We start from the raw sequence: 26775 nt of genomic DNA on the forward strand, positions 1-26775 counted from the left end.
CCTGAATATCAAAAGATGCCAATAGTAATTAATTGCTTATAGCCGGCGATACATCCGTATTTCCATCTTTGAAACCTTAATTTTATAATTTGTCACGTGATAGTAAATGGCATGCCCCAACAGTGACTCGCGCCGGATTGCCTGGCCAAGAAAGCAATCTCAAGATCTATTCAATACAGCTAGCGACCCGTTTCAGCAGCAGCAGCAGCAAAAAGGAAGCAACTCGATATCTGTTTGTAATTGTCCAGCACAATGGTTACTATCAATTTGCGAACAAAATCGCCAAAAGCGAAGATCAGCCGTCTTCCTCCAACTTTAGACATCGACGCGTCGGCCACTGTTGAGTCGCTCGTCGCTTCCATCAGCGAGGTCACAAAGCTGGGCACTGAACGATTAAGGTTGACTTTGATTGATAATACTCGACTGCTTCCGGGTACTTTATTAGAGAAGTACGATCTGCAGGACAACTCTATTGTCTATGTCAAAGATCTGGGTAAGTATTAGACTGAAGAATCTTGTGATGTTTCAATTAACACGTTGTTGCAGGTTTACAAGTTAGCTGGTCCACAGTTTTCTATATTGAGTATGCCGGACCAATTTTTATCCATTTGTTTTTTTACAATTTTCAGTCGATCGTATACGGCAAAACATTTGAGCACTCGACTATCCAAGCCACCGTCCTCGACCTTATCCTATTACATTATATCAAGCGTGAGTTCGAGACGATGTTTGTCCATAGATTTTCAAATGCTTCTATGCCTGCTCTTTATATCGCCCGTAACTCGGCTCACTATTGGCTTCTGTCTGGCTTCTTGTTGGCTTATTTTGTTTACGCGCCCGGTGCTTGCTCAGATCTGCCCGGCTTTGTCTACTACGGCTTGGTCGCCCTGTGGGTTTATGCTGAATTTTCGAATTTTGTGACGCATTTGATTCTCTCATCTCTCCGCCCTAAAGGTACCACTCAGCGCAAGATTCCGTACGGATATGGCTTCAGCTTGGTTTCTTGCCCAAACTACTTCTTTGAGAGTCTTGCGTGGCTGGCTGTAGTTTTGCTGTCTAGAAGCTGGTCTGCTGCATTGTTTTGGCTGGTGTCGACTGCTACAATGTACAAGTGGGCTTTGAAAAAGCACAGCAAATACAAGCATGAATTTGCTGGCAAATATCCCAAGGCAAGAAAGGCGATTTTTCCTTATATTGCTTAGGTGGTGATCCTCATCGACGAATGTCAGAATTTGCGTGCCCGAAAATGACGGTTTAAGAAAACTGATTGGAATGATGAGCAGGAGCTATGTGTCCAAAGCAAAGAATTGACTTGAGGCTCGAAAACTTTGATTGCGTGATGTGTGTTGTAATATAAAGGAGAGTGTTTTGTCGATAGACTAATTTAATTGCAGCGTAATATTTTAGTAAATGAACAAGGTACTTTCGGAAACGTGATGTATTACTTTAATATTTCACATGTTCCATGCTTTCTATTCGCGACTATATCCAGTCAGTATGATCGAGTATTCTAACTGTTGAACCGTAGCCACATAAGGAAGCGAGGTTAGGGTTTGTATAGGCTATTTTGGCTGAAGATGTCAAGGATTTTCGACGTATTCAACTAGCATTTTCATTTTCAATTATCAAAACTCGTATTTTGCGTACCGATACATAAAGAGTATACAGCATTTTGGGAATTGTTAAAGTAGCGGCGAGAAGCTCCTTGGCTTCTTGGTTCATTGTCGAAACTTGATCTAGCTTAATCATCCAGTTTGTATAGAATTCAATTTTCTTAAAGCAATCGCTTGGTGAATTAAAGAAGGAGAAGATGGCGACAACTGACGCTGTATGTATTTGACAAAGGTTTGAAGTTATCAAAAGAGTCTCAGTCTAACAAGAGTTTTGAAAACATAGGATTTCGGCAATATGCTGGACATAATTAATAGAGGTATACATATTTTCTCACTTCTCGAGAATGATAACACTAATCCTGAGATGCCTGAGCAGGAGCCAAAACATTTATCGGAAAGTATTACACAGCACTTGATAGTAGTCGTGAGTCTATTCCGGACTTATTCGAACCGACTGCGCCTATTGTTTTCAACGGAAATCCAATAGTCGGCGGATCCGCGTACGCAGAGCTATATCAAAAAATGCCAGTAACATCTCACGATGTGACAGGACACAACTGCATTCCATTAGCTGGTGGTACAAATGGGTTACCGTCGGTAGTCTTAACGACGGAAGGAAAAGTACGACTAGGAACAGATAGATCAAAGGGGCTGTATGGCTTTTCAGAGACGTTGATACTTCGGCCTCAGCCAGATGGTCGATTCCTGGTAGGGTCAACGGGCTATCGGTTCGTTTACAAATCAGATGATTCCTTTGATCCTTGAGATGATACGATATGCCATTTCACTTGTATTATATTATCTTACAATAACAAACATTGCATACTATATACTATATCTTATTCGAACATATGGCTAAATTCAAAAGTTTTGCCACTATGTATAAAAATTATACGCCAGCTTTGAACGATACCACTTCACATTCTAGTGTATCGATATCAAGCAAGACAATCTCTTTTGTCACTGAAAACTTTGGCAACGCAATGATTCTAACCCTCTGGCCATCATCACCCTGCATGACTGTCGTAGCAAATTCAGGCTGATTTCCAGCAAAGTATACATGCGGACACTCATCTAGAATGAATGGGTCTTTGTCTTGAAATGGATAGCTCCCTGGTGATATGTTAAAACCGACTAAATAAAGCTGAAAATATGATCACTTACAGAGGGTATCGGGAGCGGTCGGAGCACAATGCTGCCAAAGCAAAGTGGATTTCATCATCTCAATCCTATCATCTCCCTTTACGTATTTGTAAATATCGCTAATAGCTTGGCCACCAGTTCCAAGTATTCTGTTTTTGTTGAAATTATTAGTCCAGTTCTTAGAGACCAATGCAACAAAAGGAAGTTACTTGCCTGGCACCATCTACTTCACACCAATATGGATTGGTTACTGTTGTAAAAGTGGATTTTACAAACCGGCGCGTTTTAGGTAACAGCGCTGGATGAATCGGTTGCTGAGGCATTGATGAGTTCGTAAGATCTTGATCTCCTGGCATTAGATCAATAGAAAGCGACATACTCAACTCAGCCAGTATACTATCTAACGTCTCTGTCGGCTTTGAATCGTAAGATGCTTTATCGTAGCCATATTTTTTGTCTTTTGATGGTAATAGGCTGTTTGCACTATCTGAATCGGATTCAGAGGCCTCAGCTAATGAATTTCCTGCAAAAATGGCATGCACAATATCAGATCCGTGAGCAAAACTCTATAAATTTGTTAATCTTCAATCATAACCGAGCCGTTTAGACATAAAATTATCCGTTCAACATACCGGGTCGCTGCCAAGTTCTCCCATTAAATACTCAATCAAGAGCGAGGTTTCGTATCCTTGATGAATACTTCCACTGATATCCAACCCGGATATTAGAGCTATATATCGCTTCGAGGTACTCGTGCTGATCGATCGCGGAATCTGCGGAGCAAGTCCCGGAAAAATTATATCTCTGACCTCAAACTCCCCACTCGCGGTCTCAGCTCCTAAAACAGCAATAACACAACCGGTGACAATCAACTGGTTTTTGATAACCGAACCGGCTAGAACTAAGCGGCCGCTGTCATCCTCAAGCGTGATCTCATCGTGCTCCGGATCTGCAAATTTGTCCTTTGATATTGGCACTACTGTCCAGAACTCTTTAGTAATCTCATCGAGAATATTGGGCTTTTGAGGCATTTCCATGTATACTGTGCCCACAACCCAGGATAATTCGCCCTGCTTGACATCTAACACTCGATCAACTTGTTTGGCTGGCTGACTCCAAAACTAAAACATGAAAAAAAAGTATTAGCCCACATCTTAATAGTAATTTTAGACTATCATACTTCTATGCCATCCCATGCCTCGGCGGCTACTTTCTCAACTCGTCGCTTGAGTATAGACAGTCGAACGAAATACAAATTGGCATACTGTTGCTCGTATCTGACAGTCTTGCGATCGATTTTGAATTCTTTGTCGTACTTTTCAATTGGAAGGCATGGATTAGCGCATCTTTGATATTCCGAATATGAATCTTCTTTCCTGGATCGCGATAAATGAAGTTAGTTATTTGAAATGCAAGAAGAGTGTTGAGTATTCAATTCCAACATACTTGGGGTCTGAAAGAAGCGACGCAGAATCTGAGATAGATGACGAGGCAACAGGCGCCATCAAAGACATACAGCTATGACTACAGCAAAGGGCAGTCGATTATGTGGTGCAAGATTGAGTGCAGAGGTGTAGAAGGATACAGTTTGGTTGTTTGTTTGACGCGACTGAGGTGATGGATAACGTGTCTCCATTCAATCTATGGAAAAACGCGCCCAGTATAAGTATATCGCGGTTATACATCAGGAGTCTATTATTATGGATCTAGATATACGGTATGCTAAGGGGTTGGTTCTAAAAATTTATGATTTGTCTGTAATACGGTTAATGCAACAACAGATTTAACCTAATACTGTCGAAATTTTGCAAAAGATTGATATATCCATTATTTGCATGCACATATTAGAAACTATGACTTCCGCATAAATGCCGAAAAATTCCTAACTTTCTTGACGTCTCTAAATGTTAAGCTTATTCTATCTTTCGTCCGTGGTATATCGGCTCCTTTAACATACATTCTGTCGTCTGGCAAAATTCCAGTTTGACGCTCTTCTTGTTGCTGCTGGCCAATTTGATGCAGAACCCGCTGCTGTGTGTCGAATGTTAAATTTTTCCAGTTACTGATCGTAGACGGACCTATATTTTTGTCGATTGTGATTTCTTGGATTCCATGTAAGTAGTCGGTATAAATCAAGTCAGTGGTAATCAGAAGACTATCGATTCCTCGTCAGCTTGTATATCGTGCCTTTGATTAGCTGATAAAGCTCACCTTCGCGGTTCCTGATATATACGATGCGCCAAAACACGTTCACCGCCAGCATTTAGCTCCTTTCGGTATATATCCAGCACGATCGCATCGTTCAAACTGACAGTGGCGACCATTGGATAGTATACATCCCCATCTTCATGAGGCATGATACCTTCTCCTGGCTCATATCTGTTGATCAAGCAATGATTCGCAGTGAGATGAGGGCTATCGTTCCATATTCCAAACTGCTTCATTCGAGACACACACGGTATAGCCAACCATGTTGGAAGGGCATCTGCTGTTGGTAAAATAGATCCTTTTAGAAGTTGAGTGGGATAAGTTTGGAGTCGTCGATGAGAAAGGGCTGTCCACCTGGAGTCAGGGACATTGATGATCTGGAGATGTGTTAGACAATCAACCTGAAATTAGTTATTTAAACTCTTGAAAAATTCACCGCTCTTACTTTCTCGAGCAAGAACTGCTCTTCATGTGCCGATATGAAGTCTGGTATATAGAATGCTGAACCAGGGAGTGATTTGATGCGATATGACTCTAATGTCTCGACTTCAAAAATTTCCGGCATCTGCAAAATCAGGTGTTCTCAAAAAAATTATTTTTAATATTACAAAAAAAGCTGAACTGATATAAAATCAATAAAGATTTTGCACCAGAAAAGAAAGAAAATAATTGTGGTTTACAGATTCTGAAGCTTACGCAGCGATCATGTTTTAAGCCGCAAACGTTCGATATGCTACACCATCAATGCTCTTCATGCAGCTCATTACACGTCTTTGCTTCATTTTTAAGAATGATAGTCATCGATTCAATTTTCGAAATAATAGGTGATTTTATTATTTGGAAATTAGAGTAACTGAGTTAATGCTGGTCACCTCATCCAATGAACGAGTTAAAAATTGGAACTTGTTCAACGATAACTCCATTTGTTGCATTCCATTCACCGCGAGCAGAATACTGACAATACTCTCAATCTATTAATAAAATATAAGAAAAAAGAGCTGTTGATATCTATGGCGAGAAAGGTCTTGTGAACTGATAAATTAATCAAAGTTCATCTTGCATTCAAGAAAAACGACTACTCGAACTGATCTTTGCCGGCACATCTACTTCATCTGAATTCAATACTGTTTTCAACTTGTCTTGGAGTTTGTATGGTCTTTTTTTCTGTAATCTGTGTCACTTCCTACTGCTGTTTTTCTACTTGAACCAATGCACTGGTTATCAGTTTCTTGCGATATAATGTCAGCCTCCTTGGCTTAAGAGAGAATTAGAATATTGTGGTGACTCATCCAGCAATTTATATTCAAACTACGCGTCGTTTTGACTCGTTTTGACTCTTTTTGACTCGTTTTGACAAACAATATGGCATATTTGCAGTTTCTACGCAGACATAATAAAGCTATATTTTATTGAGCGGCTGCTAGCTTGATATATACGACTGCGAATTACCAGAATCAACAATTGCTACTCAGATGAAACATGCTTCGCTTAGTAATTGTTTTATATGACATCACGTTTGAATTCTTGACAACGAAGTCTACAAATCTTAGCTGACAGGAGATTGTAGTTTTATTTACAATGATGTAATAGGCAACTTGCGCAAGGCTGCTTCATACCCATCACAAAAATCAATCTACTTTGCTCACTACTCCATACACCAAAGTCTATTAAAGATAATAAATCAAATAGTCTGCTGTCAAAAGTATATCGAACTAGAGAACACGTACCACTGACAAGACAACGGCAATCTGTTTCGTTGCCGAACGGCGAGTATGCGCTTCATTCCAAGACATAGCTGTCGTCATAGTGCTTACCGTCTACTTGTCTAGAATGCCGAGCAAGTTTCAACGATTCGTCAGGAAGAAGCATATATCATCATAATATGGTAAAGCAAGCTGATTTTAAACACTGCGATTTACTCCGTTGATATCAGCAAAAAGCGCCAACGAGCCCCATTTCTGTTGAGAAAACGAATCTAATCTCTCACGCTCGAGCTATAACCTAATCTTCTAATAAGCAATATTTGGTTTCAGCCTCGGTAGATGCGACAGGTTCAAATTTGCACAGTGATACTAAGCTGGGTCCTTTGCCCAAGGTTTGTGATAAGTGACTGACAGATGTGATCGGTTCCTGAAATCACAACGTTCGCCCGCGGCGCCAAAAAAGCTAAATTAGCGGCGTGTCATCAAATCAAATCTATTTGCCATCCCAAGCACAGTTTTGAAAGAAGCAGTTTTGCGACGGGACGAGAAAATTTCGGGAAGAATCTGGGTCAGAAACATAAGAAAATAATGATAGAAACTTACAATTTTTGGATTTTGAAGATATAATCGCAGAAACACCGCAGAAACCTGGGCGATGGTTTACGGCGACACATGCAAAAAAACAAATAATTGCCTGCTGTGCATGTGTTGGCAGATGATTTCAATAGTAGAAAATATCAAACTGATCTGTAATTTGAAATATCAATATCTTGAGGACATGGTTTCCTTTCGCAACTTCTTGTTTCTACATATGGCGGGATAAGAGCAGTAGAGATGATCCCAGGTATTCTAGTATCACAGGAAAGTGATTGAATTAATGATGAGAATTTCTTATAGATTATATTTGCATCAAAGAAAGTCTAATATGTTGTATACCGTAAAATAGCGCTGAAATATTCGGATTCTGATACAGTGAGCGAAAACGAGAGTTGCTGACTCCTCAAATAACGTTCGAAGAGTAGTAAACGTTCATGCCTTGAAAGGAACATTAAAGCGATATATTCGATTAATGTAGAGACCATTGTCTAATTTCAAACGGATATTATCAATCTTTGCTTGTTGACCTTACTTGATCTTGAAAGAATCGAATCATCATGAGAAACTACATATCTAGTGCCCCATCTCCTCGACTTTTGCTGCGGTTGGAAACTTGTTTCATGTACGATAATAATTCACTGTACGTACATCACACAAAATTGGCACACTTGATTACTGCAGCTCGTAGCATTTCAAATTTTCTCAAATATCAAACACTACTATCAGTAATGCCATGCTGAAAACAAATGTCATTCAGGTCACATGCTGAGAGTTTGTTTCTTTTTTATCTCAACACGCGCCGCAATTAGTTTCAAATTTTTAATGTTGAAATGCTTTTTTGAACTCATTCCACCGGACCCGCACCAGACTACCCCTAGCTGGATTGGTTGATGACCTACGTCATGAATGCGTCATATAGACCTTAATTCATAAGCGTTTGTTTACACCCAGCGCGGCTCGGAAGGGCCCACCGATAGAAAGTGAAAGTGCTGTTAGCAACAGAGTTATATATGAAAGAAAGATGAAAACAGAATTATTGTGTCTTAGCCAATGAGACTACTCGTCATCTGGTTGCCACTACTTCAATGAAGGGGATAGACTACGGAAATGCACCGGCATCTTTAGCAGATGAAGATCCAGTAAGTGGTTCATCTATTCGGAACCTTAAAAAATTACTCGCCGCAAAGTGTAAAATGAAGCGTTAAGACTGTCAATTTCAAACGGCTAGGGCGCTGCAGTTTTGAGCAAAGCGAGTTCTTGAAATTTTTAGGAGGTATTCAAAGACGTTGTCAATTCGAACTAATAGGTAAAACTACAAGAAAATCCTCTATAGACACTTCATCTAGGAGAGGAATAGCTTTATACCGTATAATTAAAGCCATGGAAGCTGCTGCGTCCGCCGTCCGCCGTCCGCCGCTTGCTCGAGATGAGGTCAACATTGTCGTCTCCGACGTAGCGTTCCGATTCCGAGACAAATAAAAGCCTTGTACAAGCACTGATTTCGCCGTTTACGGAACAGTCGGATCTATTCGTTATTTACTGCCTTTTCTTTTATTTTTTGTTTTAAATTAAACAATCCTGTTCGTGTGAACCCTGAGTAGGCTAGGAGGTTAGTTTGTGACTCACTATTATGTGATCGACTCACTTCCGCTGATTCAATCTTTTCGTAGTGGTTGCTTTGCGGTCTGAAACGCAGCGCAAGCCACGCTTGCTAGATTGAGCAGTAGCGCTTAAGATAATCAAGAGGATTGAGAAAAGCTTCAGATATAGGATCGGTATTGGATGCCGATAGACACTGAGCCTATTTAGAAGGATGAAGGCAAAGCAGTTAAGGAGAGCAAACCAGGGCAAACTGGTGGATTCTATTGCTCTGCAAGTGAATATCAGATGATTTTTAGAGTTGAAAGAGTAGGCAGCTGCTTTTCAGCGATATGCTTTGCTGGCGAGCCGTCGGGTGCTGAAGTATTGAAGTAGCATGTCAACAAAAAAGACAAATCCTCATGGCGGTATATCTAAGCAGTCTCTACTGCTAGTCATTATCAAGGCTCGCTGCCTCTAAAGATCTACTTATGCGTCAAGTTCGTAGTCTTGCTGATGATGATAAAAATATCCTCTATCCAGAACATCTAGCTAGATTACCTGTTAGATCTGTGTCGGGTTGCGCAGGGTAATACACACAAGACCCTTGACTGAGTCTTACGTCATTAAATAAAGTGACCCAAAGGCTGGGTCAGCATAATTTGATGGGTCAGCGGTACAGCCAAGAGGCGGACCCAGGCAATGGGCTCTACGCTATGATTTGTATCATGATTTGGGTACGGCCTCCAACTCTCGTCCTCGCTTGTCTTCGGCCGTCCCCTTCTCTGCTCTGCCACCGTACCCACGTCGCCGCGCTCACCACCGCCCGCGTGCTCCGCCCGAATATATAAGTATCTCGGGCACCCCCGATCGACAGTCGCATACGTTCACCTCCCTTTTATCGTTCCCGAACCCAGCTATCAAGTCTACCTAATCGCACCCGATAGCCACTCTACTCGCATTCACCAGTTTTCCACCAACGCCTGCTCCTTTTATTGTGTCTTCTGCTCACCTAGGCAGTGCTCTTCAGCTTTTTAACTCCTTTCTTCTCGGTTCGTCTTTCTTCGTCGCTTGTGTTCGCCCCTCGAGCCCCTTCGCTGACTTTCTGGTTATCAGGCTTCCGATCATTACAAATACACTCCTTTCTTCCGCTTCAATGCACAAAATGGCAAACGGTTCGCTCAATCTTCTCACCCCTCCCGGAGAAACCTCTCCCAGTGTCATCATGAGCACCACTTCGACGATAATCAAAAGTCAGGCCATGACACTCTCTCATCTCGACACCTTGTATTCCACCGACGCCGCAACTCAAAGCAGTTATATCTCGGCCATCCAGATCATGCACAACTCGCTTCTTTCTGGCGGAAAAATTGTTTTAGTCGGCATGGGCAAGTCCGGAAAGATCGCAGACAAGCTTTGTGCCACTATGAACTCTCTCTGCATTCATGCCACCACTCTCCACCCTTGCGATGCGTTGCACGGAGACCTAGGTATAGTTCGTCCGGGCGACATTCTCTTTATGATCACCGCCTCGGGTGCCACTCCTGAGATCTTGCAGTTGATGCCTCATGTCCCGGCATCGATGCCGCGCATTTTGCTGACCTGCAAACCTGACTCTCCGCTCGGCCATATGTCAGCTGCTGTCGTCTCAGCCGCGATCCCTAACGCCCTCAACGAGCGCGAGCTTTACGGGGTTCCTGCCCCTACGACGACGACCACCGCCTGCCTGGCTGTTGGAGATGCTATCTGCATCACGCTCTCGGAAATTATTACTGCCGAGCGCGAGGAGCGTAAGCAGAACTTTGGCCGCTACCACCCTGGTGGAGCCATCGGCAACGCATACAAGGATGAGGAAGCTGTGGCCAAGCCTACATACAAGGACGTAATGGATCTTTGGACTGACCAGGTCGGTCAGGCTGATGACTCTGACGAGCTTTCTATTTTACGAGCTGCTGCTGGCCGTCGATGGGTGTGCCTCGGCGGTAAGCGACTGTTGCGGAGTACCGAAATTGTCGGTCGCTCCTCCTCTGTGGCTGGCTTGTCGATTGACAAAATGAAGCGAGTGTCAGTACGCGACGAGGTTGATCCTCATTACACTAACGATGTGCTACTGGTTGTCAAAGATCACATCATTGTAGGTGTTTATGAGTCTTGAACTGATAAGACTCTAGCGAAGCGAAGTGTGATTTACTGCCGTCGTTGAAGCAAGAACATAAAGAGATTGAAACAAACAAAAAAAAAAAAACCTAAGGGATTAAAGTGTTGCTGGATGATTTATTTGTTTTCTTGCCAGTGCACTTATAATGTACAGAAAACTGAGTTTGCTTTCTGAGCTGCTCAAGGGCGTCTAGTTGTATTTGTTATTTTTCATATGTCTTTTTGTATAGATTTCAAGGTGTTATTTACTGGGAATTTTATCTGCTTATATTGTCTGGGTCTTTACTCTATTATTGGAATGTACCGGTGTTTAGCTCTAAAACTTGCTGATTTTTACCTCAGTAGAACAAAAATGTATGCCGCACATCAATTGTGAAGTCTATCAATTTCTGAAACTCTCGCACTGCCAATCCACACTTGCACGAGCGAGCTCCGAGAATATAGAGTTTGTGCCGAATCACAACTTGCGAATACACATGTGATTTGTGAGCACTACTTTCTGGCTCATGCTTCCTGCGTGCGCGGCCCCTCTTTTCTCGGCCCTACATTGAGATTTGCCTGTGATGAATGTCCTTGAAATTATGTATAGTAAACAAGTCATCCTTATTCGGAGCCTATTAGATTAGGACGACTCTTGTGGGAGTTGTAGTGACGGATACTAAGGGGAGTTTCTGAGGCTTACATAGATAGAGACTATTGCTATTCTATACGGCAGTAGTGTTGGCATGTATAACCGGAAATTGTTGCCGCGTTTTTATATATACATTTATTTGATCGCTGGATTAAATCAATACTGTATAATTGACTAATTGCTGTCGTGTATATATTGGCAAAGGTGAAGAATACAAAAGTGACCTTTTTGCAAATAGCATCAAAAGATAATCCGCAGCCATAGATATCCAAGGCAGTAGCGGCCCCGTTTCGTCCCAGGCTTAAATCAGTGTTTATAAATCATGTTTTGAGCTGCGTACTTTGCTAGAGGACAGCTGAGCTGCTGGCTGAGCTCGAGACAATTTTGTAGCTTCCATGTCAGCGTCTCGTATTTTAGATTTTCATGACAACATGGCGCATTTCAATATCAAAATCAAAAAAGGTGCTAGTGTGTATGTATTAATAAAATAGTGCACACAAAATATACAAATATATTGGTCTATAAAACTTAATTGCTCTTTCTTATCTCCTTTCAAGGCATTCTCCCTTTATTTTACTTTTTACCACCATCAGTAAACGGCATGACTGCCCACTTACCGCTCCATGCCCATCCGATACCCGGCCGGCCGGTATCCTTTGTCCCCTTACCAGAAGCAATCCACGCCTCCTCCAGCTCTTTTTCTTTGCCTTCCGGAAGTCCAACAATAACGTCAGCTTTACAGGTTCGAAGACTGAAAACTGTTAGACCGGAAGTGGCAAGTGGACCAATTGCAGTCTCCCAAGGTGTAGTTCTCGGCCACATAGACTAGAGACAAAATAAATTAGCATAAATATTATTCTTATTTACAAGATTATATAAGGAAAGGTGATTTCTTACATCGTACACAAGCTTGCGATGATTCAAGTCGCCCTTGAAGATTATCAACTTGCTAGCTCTAAGGTCTTCCCACACTTCATGGCCGCCTCCTAGTCCACCATCACGGATCTCCCAAAAGGGCAGAGAGGTAGTCCAGAACGGCGACTCGCGCATGATGATTTTGCCATCGCCAGAGTACTGTAAAATCTGCTGGCAGAGATAGTCAAGTTCCTCGCGACCCTTTGTGAAGAACGACGATTCGCCGAGAGCATTTACTAAGACGCCGAGATCAACAGGCATGACATCGGAAACGAACCAAGGAATAGACTTTGGATGAAATACAATATTCTCAGCAAGACCCGAATCAAGCAAAAACAACGCAAAAATCATATCGGTGTAAAATTCAAAGCCAGCATTATCGAGAACAATGTCGACGCGGCCGTACTTTGTAGTATCGGATACTGCGGCCCAGGCTTTGTCGACGTTGTTGACTAAGATGTTCTTCTCGCTCTCGCGACGCGCAGCTTCGCCCTGAAGACTTTGAAGCTGATCTAAAGACAGACTGGTCAGGAGAGATAGGTCAGTCGCATTTCCCCATAGTGAGATATCAATGAATTCGCGCTAAATCATTTGTTAGTATCAAAATCGGTAATGATTAATACCGTCATAGCTGGCACGACTTACGAAAAGAACCCCAAGATTTTCCTTTGAAATATCACCGTGCAACTGCGTAGATAAGTTCTTGTATCTAACAGCCAACTCAACGACGGCAAGCTCAGATTGCTTAAACGCGTCAAGCTTCTGACGAGCATATATATCATAGCCCTTCCAATACTTGGAAGCCAAGAAGTAGCTGTATATCTTTCGGTATAAATAGCATTCAGTGTATAACCACGGACCATTGCCATAGGTCATAGGAACAGATTTCGTCTGGCGCTTGAGCTCGGAGTTGTAGAGCGCAATATCTGGTCCACCGTCTTCTGCAAGGGGACTATAGATCACCATTTAGTACTCTTGTATAACCGCTAACGAGATTCACAGAAATTGTGAGAAACACATACACTAACGCGGCTAAATCGGCAAGCTCTTTTCTTAAAATCTCGAGTTTTTCAATGATTCCCTCCGCCTCAGCTGTTTTCTCCACGTCTGAGGTAGCCGCCGTCTCTTTGACATCACTAATTACACCCGTCAAGATAGTAAGCCACCGAGACCTAGCAGAAGTGTACGCAAAAGAGTTTTCATCGTCGTTAGTGTACGGAGCGACGGCTAGATTGTTAGGATAATTAGCATTGCCTATCTTGTACTCTAAAATGTGAATTTTCCACGAAGAGGCATACGACAGGCGATGGGTTCAGTCATGTTTGGTTCGTATATATCAAGAAAGCGACTAGTAAACATGCCAGGTCAGTAAGGCCAGGCAGCGTATCCTATAATAATTGCACTCACAAGAAAATTTGCTGGCAGTAATTCGAGATACTAATCGAAGTTTAGTATCAATGTAAGTCACAGGCTTTGAAAAAGGCGTGGGATCACGTATACTTTAAACAGATAGCTCAAAACCTGCGCTCGCCGGCTCGAAGGCGGCCGAGCAATAAAAACCAGTGACGCAACTGGCCAACCTTAAATTCTCGTCCGCGCCCCTGAAACGAAGGCTGGAACTTTTTTCAGTTTGAAACTCTCGACTCTTTGCAATGGGCAAAAAACTTATTTGTAGAAAGTATAGGTTGTGGCGATTGAATTAATGATGTTTGTGCCTGAAATGTGAAAAGGCATCGATACTAGACAAGTATGTTGAGTATGTATTACGGGCCAGAGAGGCGTGGGGGTAGGTGCCATATCATATAAGTTATCAGATAACATTTTACATAAAACAATTCGAGAATATGCAAAATATAAAGAGTGTGCCTTCCCTTTCCATCAGACGTACAGCAAGAGAAGATCAAGCTTGTTCTCTACACTCTGCTCCCCGCAGCTATAAATACATAAATTATAATTAACCGTCCAGCAAACAAAACGTAGCTTACCTAGTGCAAGCAATCAAGATACTGTGCTATTTGCACTTCGAAATCCTGCCAAATGTTGAGAATTTCAAACATATCTCGTTCTGGGCAAATGTCCATAGCCCTTGCTAACAAGTCCATCTGTAACCGCAGCGTTTTAATTCGACTCTGTACTTGTAGAGCCATCATTGGAGAAAGTCCCCTTTTCAGTTGTCCGGGTGACGGCATCACAAGTGACACATTTGGAGAAACATATCTACCGGCGGCAAAAAACACCTGCCAGACTAAATCAGGATCGAAACGAGAAATCTCGGATGCATGCGACCACAGCCGATTCATACAATAATTATGCGCCGTACTAAAATCATCCGCAGCTAAAGCCGAGTAAATGCATGTCCGCACTACTCGGTAATCAACCATACTGCTATTTTCGGCAACTACTATTGATTCCATTGAATTAGATAGACTCGTATCACTCATACTTGTATCGCTGTGCTTTGAAGGCGGTGCTAATACGTTGTAAAATTCTAATGTGAGTCCGTAAATTAGCCTTTTTGTAATGGATATCATCTCTTCAATCTGTAAGTACGCCTTGTCATTCGATTGAAGCAGCAGAGAAATAATCTGTTCCGGATCTCCATTGGCCCGGATTTGAATTGGCATCAGCGGTGTCCCGTGAATAAGCGTAAGTGAGTACTTGGAAAGCTCATGAGTGGCTTTCAGTAGCATATCAGCTTTCTCAAGATTGGCAGAGGTCGTCATATTTGGATAAATCAGGTGAAGGCTACAAGAGTAGTTAGTATGCCGATTTAAAAAATTACAAGTAAACATACACTTGAGCTGCTGTTTTCAGACTGCCTCGAGTTGCGTTGCAATTCGAAGCATTATCGTAGTGCTCTTCGAATGCTTTCAGTACATGCTTTTCTATATCAGCAATATTGAGCGGAGCATGTATCGGATCAACATATATTTCGCTAACAAGCGCAATTCCTATTAGGTGAAATCAGCCTCATTGCTAGTCGACTGCTCTTTCATCATACTTACTCCCAAAATCTAACAGCGCTCCTAAAAAGATATTCTCGATGTCGGTATCTGACAACTTCGAGAGCACCATACTTTTGTTCTTCAACCATCGAGCTCCACTTCGCAGAGCTCGCCAGTTGCTATCATCGCGATACGCGTATTCTTTAGAAGATCCCCTTACAACCTTAAGCAAAAATTGATATTCGGCTTCATGAGAAGAAAAAAACCGAAGACGCGCCATTGCTTGTAAATCAGTTGGAACATAAACCGATATCATCGAAGCAGATGTTATAAGAGCGTCAAGAATATGCAGATTAGAGTCCGACGCTTGGAATAATGGACTGCCAGGAAACTTGACTGCATTGTCAAAACTGGAATAGTCCTGCATTTTGTGTGTGATGTCCTTATCGTCGATGACGACCTTTCCAGTGTTTGATAGCAACACAGCTGCTCGTTTCTGCATTGCATGCATAGCTTCAAAATACTCGCTTGAGGCCTCTTGGCATTGATAACAAGATGCAATGACCGCGCTGATATACTCAAATTGCATAGCGCCATCAAAATCAGGACCACTCCATGATTTGACAAGCTCCACGATAACGCCAAAGCCGCTTGCACTCAAATTCGAGCCTTTAGCAGCCGCCTTTGTCACCATCCATTCAAAGAACTTTCGCCAGGGATGGAGTTTCTGCGTACCACTAGCCTCTGAAATGTAATCTATGTAAGGGGTAACAATCGACGTAACATCTCTAGATATAGATTTTGCTGAGGTATGACTCAAGAAGTATTCGATCACTCGCGTTGGATCGACAGCTGTAAAGTCGTGCAGATTGAAAGGCTTATTGGTGCCATAATTCTGAGGATAATATGACAAATATTTTTTCAATGGATTCAGAACTCCTTGTCGCCATTGCTTGACAGGAGCTGGCACCGAGCTCAGCGAAACGAGATCATCCGCGAGCGTCAGCACACCAAGCGAGTAATCAGCCAAATAAACACGAGCAAAAACCCAGGAAGAAAGTGTCAGCTCCGGATTATCCTTGTAAAACTCAATCTTAGCAGTAAAAGGCGAAGGTGCGAGAGACTCGTATAAATTACTCAGGACACGCTCCGCGATCTTGTCGTCGAGCTGCCGTAGTCCACTAGGCATTAATTCGTCAAATTGAAATTGCTCCATACTATCATTGTTTGTATCCGGATCATCATCTTCATCCAAAGTATTATTGGCAATATCAGATACTAAATCGAAATAAGATGCCGGATCAGCTGCCTCCGGCAGGAATTTAAGTAAGATTTCAAGCGCATCCGCTGAGGAGCAGGTAGTCGACCAGTACTCTGACTTGAATAGCTGTCGCAGTTTATCAGTGTCTGATAATGAGGCAAGGTAGGTGGCTAGTAATTTTGGCCGCGCACCGCCTGGTGGATCGACCATTACTGCAGTAGCTCTTCTGGCTTGAGCTGATGGTGGGACAGCTGGGTTTTAGAGTCGCTGCGTGCGGCGGTAGGAAAAGACACATTGTTTGCTACTGCTAAATTCACAGTCGCTAGAGATCTAGACAAAAATTCTCGACTATGCAATTATAATATAGATTTGACGGCTAGTTATATCTACTTATCTTATCTACTTACCTTAGCTTCCGATAATAACTGATCAATAAAGCGCTACGTAACTCGTCAGATTGTAGTGATTTGTTCAAGTCAATCAGCCTCTGGCAGTAGTAATCATACCTCCGTAGTCTAACCTCTCAAATAAAGTAATATCAAAAATCAAACTACGAGATAATTTGAATGCGAACAGCCTATGCAGTTCCATGAGCATTTTTGCAATGGCAGACAATTGAACGCGCCGAGCGCGTTGAAAGACGTGGGACATCTTTAAACTCTGACGCAGACAGCGCCGTTCTGTTTACTACAATGACCTGCGCCAACTCGAACAGACGCCCCTGATCAATACCGACGCGTCAGACTGCGTGTTGAATCAGTTTGCTCAATATATAGAAGTGCTGTGCTGCTATTAATTTCGGCAATTGAGTGCTGCTGGTATTGTTAATTGTGACATACGGGGCCTCATTGTCCTCTACTTGGATCATAAACAGACCCGTAAGGTTATAGACTGCAATCGTCGAAATATGGCAACAAGTTTTTCTGAGGGCGAAGATCTTCCTCCTTCGTCACCTGCAGACTTCATCAAAGCTCTTGGGGATGCCAGGGTGACTAGAGGACAAAGTCAAACAACTCATTTACGCAGCTCAAGTAGCTTGTCCCATAGACCGCGACTGGGAGAGGTACACATATCAACTCTGTTTTCGTTATTGCGTAATACTAACATGGTATAGGTTGCCACTTTGTCTTCCTCTTCTCTTCATAGATCACGAAGTCAGTATCTGCGTGAACCGACGACGTCCAGCATAACTAAATCATCTTTATCAACGTCCGCTCAATCGGTTGTACCAGCTTCTCGTCAAATCCCAAGTTTCTCTTATCTCAGGCGAAGTGTTTCACAGTCATTTGATCTAACAACTTCTCATGAGCTATCAAACGATGCGGACGATAGCGATGATTTATTGAATTTACGTCATCACCAAAAGCATCAGCAACAGAAACTGTATCAGAATCATATTGCTCGAAATACAGATAAAACGAAGCGCTTGCCAAGCAGGAATAGAGATGAAATATCTGAAAATGGAGAAGAGGAGGAAGAAGAAGATCTGACGGTAATAATGGAAAGCCAAAAGGTCCCTCAAGCGAATCGTAGGACATTTTCTGCAGAGACAGTGACTCCAGAAACATCCGTCGAATCAGCACATTTGTGGACAGCACTTGAAGATTTGCAAAATCGGGTACAAAAGCTGGAGCTTAATCTGAGTCAGATGCTCTCATTACCACGAAGTAATTCTATGACTTCAGTCTCGAGAGCAAGCAACGGATATCTACGAACAATGCTGCAACAAGCCGGCGATGCGATACCAGATGACTTACAATCCGCATTAGAAGTCACCGCTAGTGCGGTTGAAGCATTATCATATCGTGTGTCCAAATCCGATAGAAGTGTTAAAACCAAAATGGACGCTTTGTATAGATCGCTAGCAGAGTTGTTTATCGTCGTATCGGGGTCATCTACTCCACCACCATCACAACATTCGTCCGATATGCGTAGCGGCTCGAGTATATCAAATCGGTCCGAGGGCTTGGATATGCGAACTTTAGCGGCACGGCTTCCTCAACGGGCAGCTACCCGTATGCAGCAGTCTCTTGAAACGAGTCAGCTACCGCCGGAATTGCGCCCGGCGTCTCGTATGGCTAGCCGCGCTTCGTCATATGATTATGGTGATGATGACGATAATTCGGTCTTTAGTAGTACGAGCAGCCTTGGTGGTAGTCATCGAAGGTCATTAATAGCTAGATCGCGAACAAGCAAGACGTCTCCGGGTATAGCCAGACAGCAAATGTCTGATGATCTTGATTACGGCAGCCAGTCACGACAACGGTCGTTATTGGGCTCACGAACCGGACAAACTTACGGGAGTAGTGACAGCTCTTCTCCTGTCAGTTATCGAAAGAGTAGAGCGGAATGATTTTAATAATGCGTCTCTAGTTGTATAGTGTAGATTAACATTTTTCTCGAATTCGTATGATCGTACATATGAACAGCATACAAATGAGGTTGTATAAAGAAAAACCAAAGAAGACCCAAATCAAACTTAAAAATAAAAACAAGGGGATAATTAAAATATAAACAATGATACAATAGTGAAATAAAGTATAAATGAGGAGATACAAAGGAAAAAAAATTGTAGAAAACACGCGCCGGTTGCTTAAACAGATTCCCAAGTAATACAAAAAAATGGAGACTTGAAGAGTGCCAAAATCAAAAGTTCACTTAGTTAAGCGACTCTGAATCACTGTCGTCAATCTCGCGCACAGGCTGGTTATTTAGTATGCGTCCCCACTCCATCAGTTGAAATATCAGACCCATGTTTGGACTTATAGCTGGTGCCTTCCGCTTGACAAAGGCATACGCCTGATTCAGATCCCAAGACCTCTCTTTCATAACAAAAGCAACCACAAGAGAAGCAGACCTCGAAACACCGCACTGGCAGTGAACGAGTATGCGCTTGCCCTCAGCGGCGCGGAGTGCCATAACGGAAGTAAGGTATGGGAGGTCCGGTGTGAGCTTCGAGGTGTGCTCCCAGGGAATGAAAATGTATTCTGGCAGGGTGGATGAGGATGTGCTTGAAAAAGCAACTGTAGCTGAAGGCGCCGCCGATGATGAGGGAGTTGCAGCAGGCGCAAAAGGAGCGAAAGGGTTCAAGACTTCCCTGGCGACATTAATGACTACGTCGTATTGCGACGCAACCGCGCGGGAGGGTTCAGAGAAGAGAAAGATGCAACCGCCATAAACTTCGACGGGACCGTCTGGATAAGCATTTCTCGCCTCAGAGTCCGGGAGCGGAGGCGCAGAAGTGGCTGCGTTTGCGGATACGGGTGAGACGATGGCCGCAGGCGAGGCCGGCGCTGGGAGACGGGCAGAGAGCGGTGCGCCGAGCGAGGGCGACACGCGAAGAACGAGACGAGGTGGACGACGGCGAGAAGGCGGCGGATCTGCGAGATCGACCGCGAGAGGCAGGCGCCGCGGGGGAGAGGGCAGCGGCGGCATGCCTTTTGGTGCTGAGCTGAGCTGGGCTGTTGAGACAGAGCCGCTCCGGCGAAGTCTGCAACAGCCGTAGTATGGTGCCTGGCACGTGACGCAGCTACTCCAACTAGTCTTAGTGTATGAATTGGCCTAACTCCTATATCTTATATAACTGATCATAAGCATTCTACAGCTCAAACTTCTGCACCGGACGCGCCTTGCTCGCCTTCCTCTCAGTTACAATAGCCTTCCAGTCCTCCACCAGATCCTCCTCATCTGAGCTATCCGCGCTTGGCCGCCCCTTGACCCCCGACAGCTTTTGCTTCTTTACCTGCCGCTCTTCCTTCTTTTCGCGACGCTCCACTTTAGCTGACCATGGCGTGTTTGGTAATGCCGATTTCTGCTGTTTCTCTACAGAAACCTTTCTCAGTTTCTTTGCATTTATTTCCTCTCTCCGCCGGCTCTCTCTTGTGCTGTTTCTATAGCCATATGAATCCATCTGAAAAGCTCTAGTCAGTAAAGCTAGTCTTGAATTTTGAAACACACATATAGTAGTGTTTGAAGTAAAAAAAAAAAACTTACATCAAACCCTGCCTCCAACCATCCTCCATCGGGAATGTCGCGCGCAGTTTTTAATTCCGGCATACTCGGGAGTCGCAGAAGTCCGTACGCGCGCGCATTCCCCACGAAATCGAATTCGCTCATTCGGAAAATAGACGTCATGGTGTGCTTTGTATAAAATCTGACATAGCTGACGTATGCTCTGATTGCCTGGTCATGCCGTTCTCGGTCTTCTAGCATCCATCCTCGTAGTAATTTGTATAATCGTGTGCTCTCATCTTTTAACGGCAGCATCGGGGCTTCTTCAATTTTGACCTTCTTTACTCGCAATAGCTGCACATAATCCTCTTCGCGACCCTCTGAAAGTAACAAGCAGCATTCTCCGTATCTCCCAGCTCGAGCTGCGCGTCCAGCTCGGTGTAGGAACATATTCGCCTCGTACGGCGCGTCAAACTGAATGACAATATCTACCTCCGGGATATCAAGTCCACGAGCTGCGACATCAGTCGTTAAAAGTACGGACTGACAAGAACTCGATATAAAATTGTTTAAAGTTTTAGTTCTTGGTCCTTGAGGCAGCTTCCCATGAAGTGAGAAGAGGGTTAAATCATCAATAAGAAGCTTCGATTTCAAGTGAGACAACGCAGAGTAAAAGTACACCACAGATGCACAAGTAGAAAAATAGACTATCGTCTTTTTGTATTGCAAGTTGTTAAGATAATGTACCAGCGCCGGCAGTTTCGACTGCGGTGGGAGGACAGAGTAAGAAACTTTCAGAGTCGTCGGTACTTTTTGTTCGCTGCTGCCATTTCCAGTCTTGACCAGAACTTTTACCGGGTTTCGTAAACCAGCACGTGCCAACTCATGAACAGCATCTGAAACGGTGGCAGAAAAAAGACCGGTTCTTCGCTGCTTTGGAAGAAGGCGTAAAATGCCATCTAGTGTCTTACCAAATCCTAGTTCAAGGAGCCGGTCTGCTTCGTCCAAAACTAATATTTCGAGAGCCGAGGTATGTACTTTTGATGATTTTAAAAACTCCAAAAGTCTCCCAGGGGTGCCAATAATAATGTCCGGGGTAACTTCTGAGAATTGTTCCAAATCTGCATGGACATTAGCAGAACCGCCAATTAGTAGTTGAGATCGAAGAACACGAGACTGGTTGTTGTAGTGCTCGTCATCTTCTGCTTGTGCTTGAAATTTCAGAACTGATGAAATCACATAGTGAATTTGCGTAGCCAGCTCGCGAGTTGGTGCGATGACAATGGCTCCGACATGCTCTCGCGAGATTGGGTCACTCTTCAATAATCGCTCGATTATTGGGATTGCGAATGCTATCGTCTTTCCTGATCCTGTGACTGCCTAGACTATACTTAGATTCCATATATATAGCACTCTATAAACTAGAAAAGGATACCTCAACAATTACATCTTTGTTACCGCAGAACAAGGGAATCACAGATGCTTGAACAGGCGTCATTTGGGAATATCCCATCGACAATAGTGAATCGGAACTGGATCGTGACAAGTTAGCGCTTTTCCCACGATTTTTTTCCAGTATGTTCTAGTATAAAAACCTACACCCATGATGTCAGTTTGGGAGACAGATCATCCCATTCTCTGGAAGACATTTTGTGAGCCTTTACAAAGAAGCAAATAATTCTTTTAGCAGCCGCAACAAAATCTTCAACTCCCAAGCACCTGCCTCCCAGATATCACAAAATCACCATAAACTCACAAATCACAAAATGCCAGAGAGACAACCCGTAACCTAAACCTCAAATGAACTTTTATCCAGCCAAAGTTGTCGTTCCGAGTCTGCCTTCCCTTTTCTTCGTCTCGAACTTGCATCCTATCTCTCTCTGTCCATATATAGCTATTACAATGTCATTCTGGAAAGACGCTGGTTTAACGTGAGTAGCCTTCGGATAATTGAATATCATTGAATTGTTGGATAGTGTCGTGGTTGCTGTTTGATCGGATACTGCTGTTGAAAACGCTGGTTCTGACCAATTAGAGGCGCGAACGACTTTCTACAGCTTCGCAAGCAGTTCCCTCGAAACAATCCAAAAGAACCCACGATTCTTATATTGAGGCTATCAGGAAATAATCGAATCAGGAAATATGCTGACTGGTCATTTTTTTTCTTGCTGCAGTTACAACCGATACGCCGCGATTGCCGCGCGTGCTACTCGACGGGCATTAAAGGATTCCCAGCGTATTCAAGCCGAGAAGCGTGAAATTGTCGAGATCCGTGCTGCCAAGTGGGTCGACGGAAAGCGTACGTTTTAACATCTTTTGAATCGAGAGTTTTCATGGAAGCTGTGACTAAATAATACATATAGAGGGCGAGTTCAAGGACACCACCAAGAGAGAGTAAACTGCTGTTCCAGCATTTTATTTCCATTGTTTAACTTGATTGTTTAATTTAAAATATTGTTCTTAGAGAATACGTCTTGATTACAGTATAAAGAAATGCACGAAATTAGGGTAGAAATTCTGGAATCAACTTCGTCGACATCTAAACTCACGCACCCCACCCCCCAGCGAGATGCAATACTCAAATCAACGCTAATGCTATGCATATTAACCTTCTATCCTTTTTCCTTTCATCTATGTGCGCTCGATACCCCATTGAATAATCTATAGCCGACAATCCCAGCATGCTAATATATGCGGAGTAATGATTTTCAAAAACAGACTATTAACTAGCAAATGCGACGACTACAGAATGTAGAATTTATTAGAAACTAGTGAATTTCTGTAGAATGTATTGACCTGCTTAGAATATGTTGGATGCCGGTTGTACACCATATTGCAAGTGATTTTGTTTGAACTGCAGCAACAATGGAGTACAAACGCCTCAGTTCTTAGAATTATCAGCTTGCACTCACTCACATTCAATCTTCCACATCATCGCATCCCGATGACTTGACTCTTCAGTCAAACTCGTCAAGTGCCCTTTCATTTGCCTCAATACCTGAAATAGCTACTAGAAAGGATACAGACCCGCAAGTCGGGGTAGAACAGCGTTCACACTTTGTCTACCCTGCATGTCTTCGCAGACCCCTCCCGTCTCGGCGGGACAGTCCGCTGGAGCCGCTCCAGACGAGGAAAATCTTGAAGCACTATTCCAGTCGCAAGATGTAGACGCTTCCGATATTACGGCCGCTTTAACTGGACAAGAAAATGATCGTGCAGAGGCCGACCTAGATGTTGAAGATGTTGGCGGCGATGATGTCGCTGAAGAGGCGGCGATGGACGGTCTTGCTTTGGGAGAGCTGCCTGATATTGCAGGCACTGTGCATGCTGCCGACGCGGTCGATTATGAAAGTGAAGATTCACTAGCTGAAGAGGAAGACGAAGACAATCGACCATTATCGTCGCCAAATGGGAATCAAAAAGCTAATGACGAAGACGATTGGATGCAAGATTTGGGAGATTTGGATGATAACGATACTGTTAAAAGAGAACCGGTAGGAGATGAGATGGATACAGATTTATTGCTTACTTCCGATTCCCCTGCTACAACTGTTTCACAGCAACCAATGCACCAGTACGGATCCTCTGGTCAACCTCCTATGCAACCATACGCATCACAATACCAGAGTCAGCAGACAATAGCACAGCCTCCTATGTCTCCAAAACCGCACACCCCGCCTCCACCAGCATCACCAATAGAATATCCAATTTTGACCGATGAAGAAGCGACGGCTGACGCTGATCAGATGCTTTTTGCGGATATGGTGCGCATGGAAGAGTCTAAACCACTTCGCATGTCCTCCTTATTCGCCGCCGAAGCTGTTAAATTGACCTTACCAAAGCCTTCAGCTATCAAAGAGTGTATACCAACGCGAACAACTTTGGATGCTGACAAAGACCAACAAAAACTATTTGGTTCACATATACGAATTCGTGGATCTCTAATCGATCGCCCTGGAATAATACGAATCAGAGACGACGATAAAGGCGATAGAAAACGTAGCGCAAGAAATAAATCCCAGTCTTCTTTCGATCGCAAACTAACTAAAGCGGAAGAAGAACTAATTTTTTCGTGCTATGACTGGGAGCGCAAGATTGTATGGGACAATGACTCTGACTTTAGTGCAGAGAGCGATTTTCCTTTTGAAGGCTCTGCCACATTGAACAGTAAACGAATCAAGACAGGAGATTCAATGATAGTTGACGATGATCTTTACTGGGTAGATGAGGACGAATACGTTGATGGTGTTGACGATGATGCTATTCTAGAAGGAAATCTTGACGAATTGGCAAAGAGAGTTGTATTGGACTTGAATGATACCCAATTACTTGTGGATGTGCAGCGGAGAGGTAAGCTGGAATTTGTTGACACTCCAATGATTCGCGTTTGCTGATTTAGACTCTAGATTATTCGCGGAAGAAAGCCAAATCAGTCGCTATGCGCGAGGAAATGTTTCAGAAGCGATATAACATTTCCAATGACCAAGCTTATGACTTGCTCAAAGAGAATCTCCAATCCCGAGTGCGTGCTACGGTGGGTAATTTATCAATTGACCATGCCATGGCTGCGTTGCGATTACAATCACCATATGTATGCACCAATATTGTAATGCTTAACTGATAATCAGGTACTAACTTATTCGTAATTTATAGTACAAAGTTAAATTATCAAAATCACAAGCGCGATCATTTCATAGACCGAATCTTGTTGTACGTCCCAACACAGTTATTCATTTTTCGAAAATGCGCCATCGCAAGAAGAAGAAAGATAAGGGCAAAGATGTCCACGAGATACTGGCCTCTTCGAACGACCTTTCTCTCTGTGATGGGTCTAATATTGTGCTACTTGAATATTGCGAGGAAAATCCAGTAATTATGTCAAATTATGGCATGGGTAGTAAAATTTTGAATTATTATCGGAAAAGGAGCGATGAGGATGAGACTAGACCGAAATTGAGTCTCGGAGAAGTCTACATTCTCAATTCGCAAGATCGCAGTCCATTCTGGAATTTTGGCTTTGTCGAACCAGGCGAGATTGTACCTACACTTTACAACAGACTTATACGTGCGCCCTTATATAAGCATGAGCCATATGAGACCGATTTCCTGATGGTTCGAGGAACTGGAGGCGGCAGTCCGGGGCAGAAATATTTCTTGCGCAATATTCCCAATTTATTTACAGTAGGTCAAACATTCCCGGTGACTGAAGTTCCGAGCCCGCGCTCGCGTAGAGTTACAACTGCCAGCAAAAATCGTCTGAAGATGATAGTCTACCGAGTGCTGCACAAGTCGGAAAATGAGCGAATTCTCGTTAAAGGCATTTCACAGCATTTTCCCGATCAGAATGACATGCAAAATCGACAGAGGCTAAAGGAGTTTATGGAATACCAGCGTGCGGGAGAAGATCAGGGTTTCTGGAAGATCAAGCCGACTGATACACTTCCTAATGAGGACGGTATTAGAGCTATGGTGAATCCAGAAGAGATCACTCTTTTAGAAACAATGCAAGTTAGTCAGCAGTTTCTAGAAGATGAGGGATATGGTGGTGGTAAAGAAGACGACGAGCAGCATGAAGGAATGAGTATAGAGGAAAAACTTGCGCCATGGATTACTAGCAAGAATTTCATTAATGCTACGCAGGGCAAAGCAATGCTCGAGCTTTACGGCGAAGGTGATCCAACTGGACATGGCCTTGGCTTCAGTTTCATACGTACGTCTATGAAAGGTGGATTCAAAGCTGCTGCTGGAAGTGTAGCAGACCAACCGATTGATAAATCGAAACTTGGTGGACATAGCTACAATGTTGCATTGCAGCAGAAGGCCTATGAAGAGGAAATTAAGCGGATATGGAACGCACAGAAGGCCGATCTTTCTGCTGCTTCTATTTCTGATACGAGATAAGATATTATTTGTAATTTTTTATAAGCGACATTTAAATATCGTGTATACTGTAATTGAGTATGTATTTACCGATATAGCTTGACTTCAAAAGTCAAGTCGCCTATTCGTGAATCATATCCGGGGTGTGCTATTTCAGTCACATATACTATAATTTATGTGATCTGATCACACA

At 43.2% G+C, this 26775-nt stretch overlaps 12 protein-coding genes across 12 annotated transcripts; 6 read left to right on the forward strand and 6 right to left on the reverse strand.

Annotated features, from left to right (window-relative positions):
- The first annotated feature begins 140 nt into the window (after positions 1 to 140).
- On the forward strand, positions 141 to 1415 carry V2V93DRAFT_373836 (3-oxo-5-alpha-steroid 4-dehydrogenase-domain-containing protein). The gene is made up of 2 exons (XM_066911089.1): positions 141 to 493; positions 547 to 1415. The coding sequence occupies exons 1-2, from the start codon at positions 253 to 255 to the stop codon at positions 1200 to 1202; spliced, it is 897 nt and encodes a 298-aa protein (XP_066764299.1). The 5' UTR covers positions 141 to 252; the 3' UTR covers positions 1203 to 1415.
- A 127-nt stretch (positions 1416 to 1542) lies between these two features.
- On the forward strand, positions 1543 to 2450 carry V2V93DRAFT_373837 (uncharacterized protein). Its single transcript, XM_066911090.1, has 3 exons — positions 1543 to 1828; positions 1897 to 1930; positions 1990 to 2450. The coding sequence occupies exons 1-3, from the start codon at positions 1811 to 1813 to the stop codon at positions 2376 to 2378; spliced, it is 441 nt and encodes a 146-aa protein (XP_066764300.1). The 5' UTR covers positions 1543 to 1810; the 3' UTR covers positions 2379 to 2450.
- Positions 2384 to 4344, reverse strand: V2V93DRAFT_373840 (DNA polymerase alpha/epsilon subunit B-domain-containing protein). The gene is made up of 6 exons (XM_066911091.1): positions 4203 to 4344; positions 3937 to 4132; positions 3389 to 3877; positions 2970 to 3322; positions 2778 to 2905; positions 2384 to 2726 (listed from the first exon to the last, which is right to left on the reverse strand). Exons 1-6 carry the CDS (start codon positions 4268 to 4270, stop codon positions 2503 to 2505), a joined length of 1458 nt encoding a protein of 485 aa, XP_066764301.1. The 5' UTR covers positions 4271 to 4344; the 3' UTR covers positions 2384 to 2502.
- A 143-nt stretch (positions 4345 to 4487) lies between these two features.
- Positions 4488 to 5648, reverse strand: V2V93DRAFT_373843 (uncharacterized protein). The gene is made up of 3 exons (XM_066911092.1): positions 5410 to 5648; positions 4968 to 5341; positions 4488 to 4911 (listed from the first exon to the last, which is right to left on the reverse strand). Exons 1-3 carry the CDS (start codon positions 5527 to 5529, stop codon positions 4608 to 4610), a joined length of 798 nt encoding a protein of 265 aa, XP_066764302.1. The 5' UTR covers positions 5530 to 5648; the 3' UTR covers positions 4488 to 4607.
- Positions 5649 to 9614: 3966 nt separating this feature from the next.
- On the forward strand, positions 9615 to 11364 carry V2V93DRAFT_373848 (uncharacterized protein). The gene is made up of 2 exons (XM_066911093.1): positions 9615 to 9894; positions 9959 to 11364. Exon 2 carries the CDS (start codon positions 9999 to 10001, stop codon positions 10995 to 10997), a length of 999 nt encoding a protein of 332 aa, XP_066764303.1. The 5' UTR covers positions 9615 to 9894; positions 9959 to 9998; the 3' UTR covers positions 10998 to 11364.
- A 633-nt stretch (positions 11365 to 11997) lies between these two features.
- On the reverse strand, positions 11998 to 14068 carry V2V93DRAFT_373851 (uncharacterized protein). The gene is made up of 6 exons (XM_066911094.1): positions 13953 to 14068; positions 13844 to 13893; positions 13568 to 13772; positions 13191 to 13497; positions 12528 to 13127; positions 11998 to 12455 (listed from the first exon to the last, which is right to left on the reverse strand). Exons 2-6 carry the CDS (start codon positions 13863 to 13865, stop codon positions 12204 to 12206), a joined length of 1386 nt encoding a protein of 461 aa, XP_066764304.1. The 5' UTR covers positions 13866 to 13893; positions 13953 to 14068; the 3' UTR covers positions 11998 to 12203.
- Positions 14069 to 14530: 462 nt separating this feature from the next.
- On the reverse strand, positions 14531 to 16961 carry V2V93DRAFT_381939 (Sec39 domain-containing protein; the record flags this gene model as incomplete). The annotated part of the gene is made up of 3 exons (XM_066912130.1): positions 14531 to 15290; positions 15340 to 15496; positions 15551 to 16961. The coding sequence occupies 3 exons, from the start codon at positions 16959 to 16961 to the stop codon at positions 14531 to 14533; spliced, it is 2328 nt and encodes a 775-aa protein (XP_066764305.1).
- Positions 16962 to 17447: 486 nt separating this feature from the next.
- Positions 17448 to 19300, forward strand: V2V93DRAFT_338361 (uncharacterized protein). The gene is made up of 2 exons (XM_066907762.1): positions 17448 to 17814; positions 17866 to 19300. Exons 1-2 carry the CDS (start codon positions 17659 to 17661, stop codon positions 19102 to 19104), a joined length of 1395 nt encoding a protein of 464 aa, XP_066764306.1. The 5' UTR covers positions 17448 to 17658; the 3' UTR covers positions 19105 to 19300.
- Positions 19257 to 20234, reverse strand: V2V93DRAFT_65358 (dual specificity phosphatase). Its single transcript, XM_066912753.1, has one exon. It carries the CDS (start codon positions 20184 to 20186, stop codon positions 19410 to 19412), a length of 777 nt encoding a protein of 258 aa, XP_066764307.1. The 5' UTR covers positions 20187 to 20234; the 3' UTR covers positions 19257 to 19409.
- A 29-nt stretch (positions 20235 to 20263) lies between these two features.
- V2V93DRAFT_373860 (P-loop containing nucleoside triphosphate hydrolase protein) lies at positions 20264 to 22424 on the reverse strand. Its single transcript, XM_066911095.1, has 3 exons — positions 22138 to 22424; positions 20745 to 22082; positions 20264 to 20661 (listed from the first exon to the last, which is right to left on the reverse strand). The coding sequence occupies exons 1-3, from the start codon at positions 22213 to 22215 to the stop codon at positions 20350 to 20352; spliced, it is 1728 nt and encodes a 575-aa protein (XP_066764308.1). The 5' UTR covers positions 22216 to 22424; the 3' UTR covers positions 20264 to 20349.
- Positions 22425 to 22483: 59 nt separating this feature from the next.
- On the forward strand, positions 22484 to 23429 carry V2V93DRAFT_373862 (mitochondrial ATP synthase epsilon chain-domain-containing protein). Its single transcript, XM_066911096.1, has 3 exons — positions 22484 to 22633; positions 22877 to 23001; positions 23066 to 23429. The coding sequence occupies exons 1-3, from the start codon at positions 22503 to 22505 to the stop codon at positions 23098 to 23100; spliced, it is 291 nt and encodes a 96-aa protein (XP_066764309.1). The 5' UTR covers positions 22484 to 22502; the 3' UTR covers positions 23101 to 23429.
- Positions 23430 to 24895: 1466 nt separating this feature from the next.
- On the forward strand, positions 24896 to 26603 carry V2V93DRAFT_327244 (uncharacterized protein; the record flags this gene model as incomplete). The annotated part of the gene is made up of 3 exons (XM_066907553.1): positions 24896 to 25052; positions 25109 to 25293; positions 25356 to 26603. 3 exons carry the CDS (start codon positions 24896 to 24898, stop codon positions 26601 to 26603), a joined length of 1590 nt encoding a protein of 529 aa, XP_066764310.1.
- Positions 26604 to 26775: the final 172 nt, after the last annotated feature.

The sequence above is a fragment of the Kockiozyma suomiensis genome, assembly GCF_038497685.1.
Source record: "Kockiozyma suomiensis strain NRRL Y-17356 unplaced genomic scaffold V2V93scaffold_12, whole genome shotgun sequence".
Lineage (NCBI taxonomy): Eukaryota > Fungi > Ascomycota > Lipomycetes > Lipomycetales > Lipomycetaceae > Kockiozyma > Kockiozyma suomiensis.

Bases quoted from the DNA above. Each gene is read 5' to 3' on its own strand.
- V2V93DRAFT_373862 (XM_066911096.1), top strand. From the start codon at position 22,503: ATGAACTTTTATCCAGCCAAAGTTGTCGTTCCGAGTCTGCCTTCCCTT. The intron at 22,634-22,876 runs GTGAGTAGCCTT...TTCTTGCTGCAG, and splicing joins TGGAAAGACGCTGGTTTAAC to TTACAACCGATACGCCGCGA. The intron at 23,002-23,065 runs GTACGTTTTAAC...TAATACATATAG, and splicing joins CAAGTGGGTCGACGGAAAGC to AGGGCGAGTTCAAGGACACC.
- V2V93DRAFT_373848 (XM_066911093.1), top strand. From the start codon at position 9,999: ATGCACAAAATGGCAAACGGTTCGCTCAATCTTCTCACCCCTCCCGGA.
- V2V93DRAFT_373836 (XM_066911089.1), top strand. From the start codon at position 253: ATGGTTACTATCAATTTGCGAACAAAATCGCCAAAAGCGAAGATCAGC. The intron at 494-546 runs GTAAGTATTAGA...ACGTTGTTGCAG, and splicing joins TGTCTATGTCAAAGATCTGG to GTTTACAAGTTAGCTGGTCC.
- V2V93DRAFT_373837 (XM_066911090.1), top strand. The intron at 1,931-1,989 runs GTATACATATTT...ATGCCTGAGCAG, and splicing joins GCTGGACATAATTAATAGAG to GAGCCAAAACATTTATCGGA.
- V2V93DRAFT_373840 (XM_066911091.1), bottom strand. From the start codon at position 4,270: ATGTCTTTGATGGCGCCTGTTGCCTCGTCATCTATCTCAGATTCTGCG. The intron at 4,133-4,202 runs GTATGTTGGAAT...ATCGCGATCCAG, and splicing joins TCGCTTCTTTCAGACCCCAA to GAAAGAAGATTCATATTCGG. The intron at 3,878-3,936 runs GTATGATAGTCT...TTCATGTTTTAG, and splicing joins AGGCATGGGATGGCATAGAA to TTTTGGAGTCAGCCAGCCAA.
- V2V93DRAFT_373860 (XM_066911095.1), bottom strand. From the start codon at position 22,215: ATGGGATATTCCCAAATGACGCCTGTTCAAGCATCTGTGATTCCCTTG. The intron at 22,083-22,137 runs GTATCCTTTTCT...AGTATAGTCTAG, and splicing joins ACAAAGATGTAATTGTTGAG to GCAGTCACAGGATCAGGAAA. The intron at 20,662-20,744 runs GTAAGTTTTTTT...AGAGCTTTTCAG, and splicing joins GGTTGGAGGCAGGGTTTGAT to ATGGATTCATATGGCTATAG.
- V2V93DRAFT_373851 (XM_066911094.1), bottom strand. From the start codon at position 13,865: ATGACTGAACCCATCGCCTGTC. The intron at 13,773-13,843 runs GTATGCCTCTTC...CTAACAATCTAG, and splicing joins GACTGAACCCATCGCCTGTC to CCGTCGCTCCGTACACTAAC. The intron at 12,456-12,527 runs GTAAGAAATCAC...TTTTGTCTCTAG, and splicing joins ATCGCAAGCTTGTGTACGAT to TCTATGTGGCCGAGAACTAC.
- V2V93DRAFT_338361 (XM_066907762.1), top strand. From the start codon at position 17,659: ATGGCAACAAGTTTTTCTGAGGGCGAAGATCTTCCTCCTTCGTCACCT. The intron at 17,815-17,865 runs GTACACATATCA...AACATGGTATAG, and splicing joins ATAGACCGCGACTGGGAGAG to GTTGCCACTTTGTCTTCCTC.
- V2V93DRAFT_373843 (XM_066911092.1), bottom strand. From the start codon at position 5,529: ATGCCGGAAATTTTTGAAGTCGAGACATTAGAGTCATATCGCATCAAA. The intron at 5,342-5,409 runs GTAAGAGCGGTG...ACACATCTCCAG, and splicing joins AGCAGTTCTTGCTCGAGAAA to ATCATCAATGTCCCTGACTC. The intron at 4,912-4,967 runs GTGAGCTTTATC...AGGAATCGATAG, and splicing joins ATATATCAGGAACCGCGAAG to TCTTCTGATTACCACTGACT.
- V2V93DRAFT_65358 (XM_066912753.1), bottom strand. From the start codon at position 20,186: ATGCCGCCGCTGCCCTCTCCCCCGCGGCGCCTGCCTCTCGCGGTCGAT.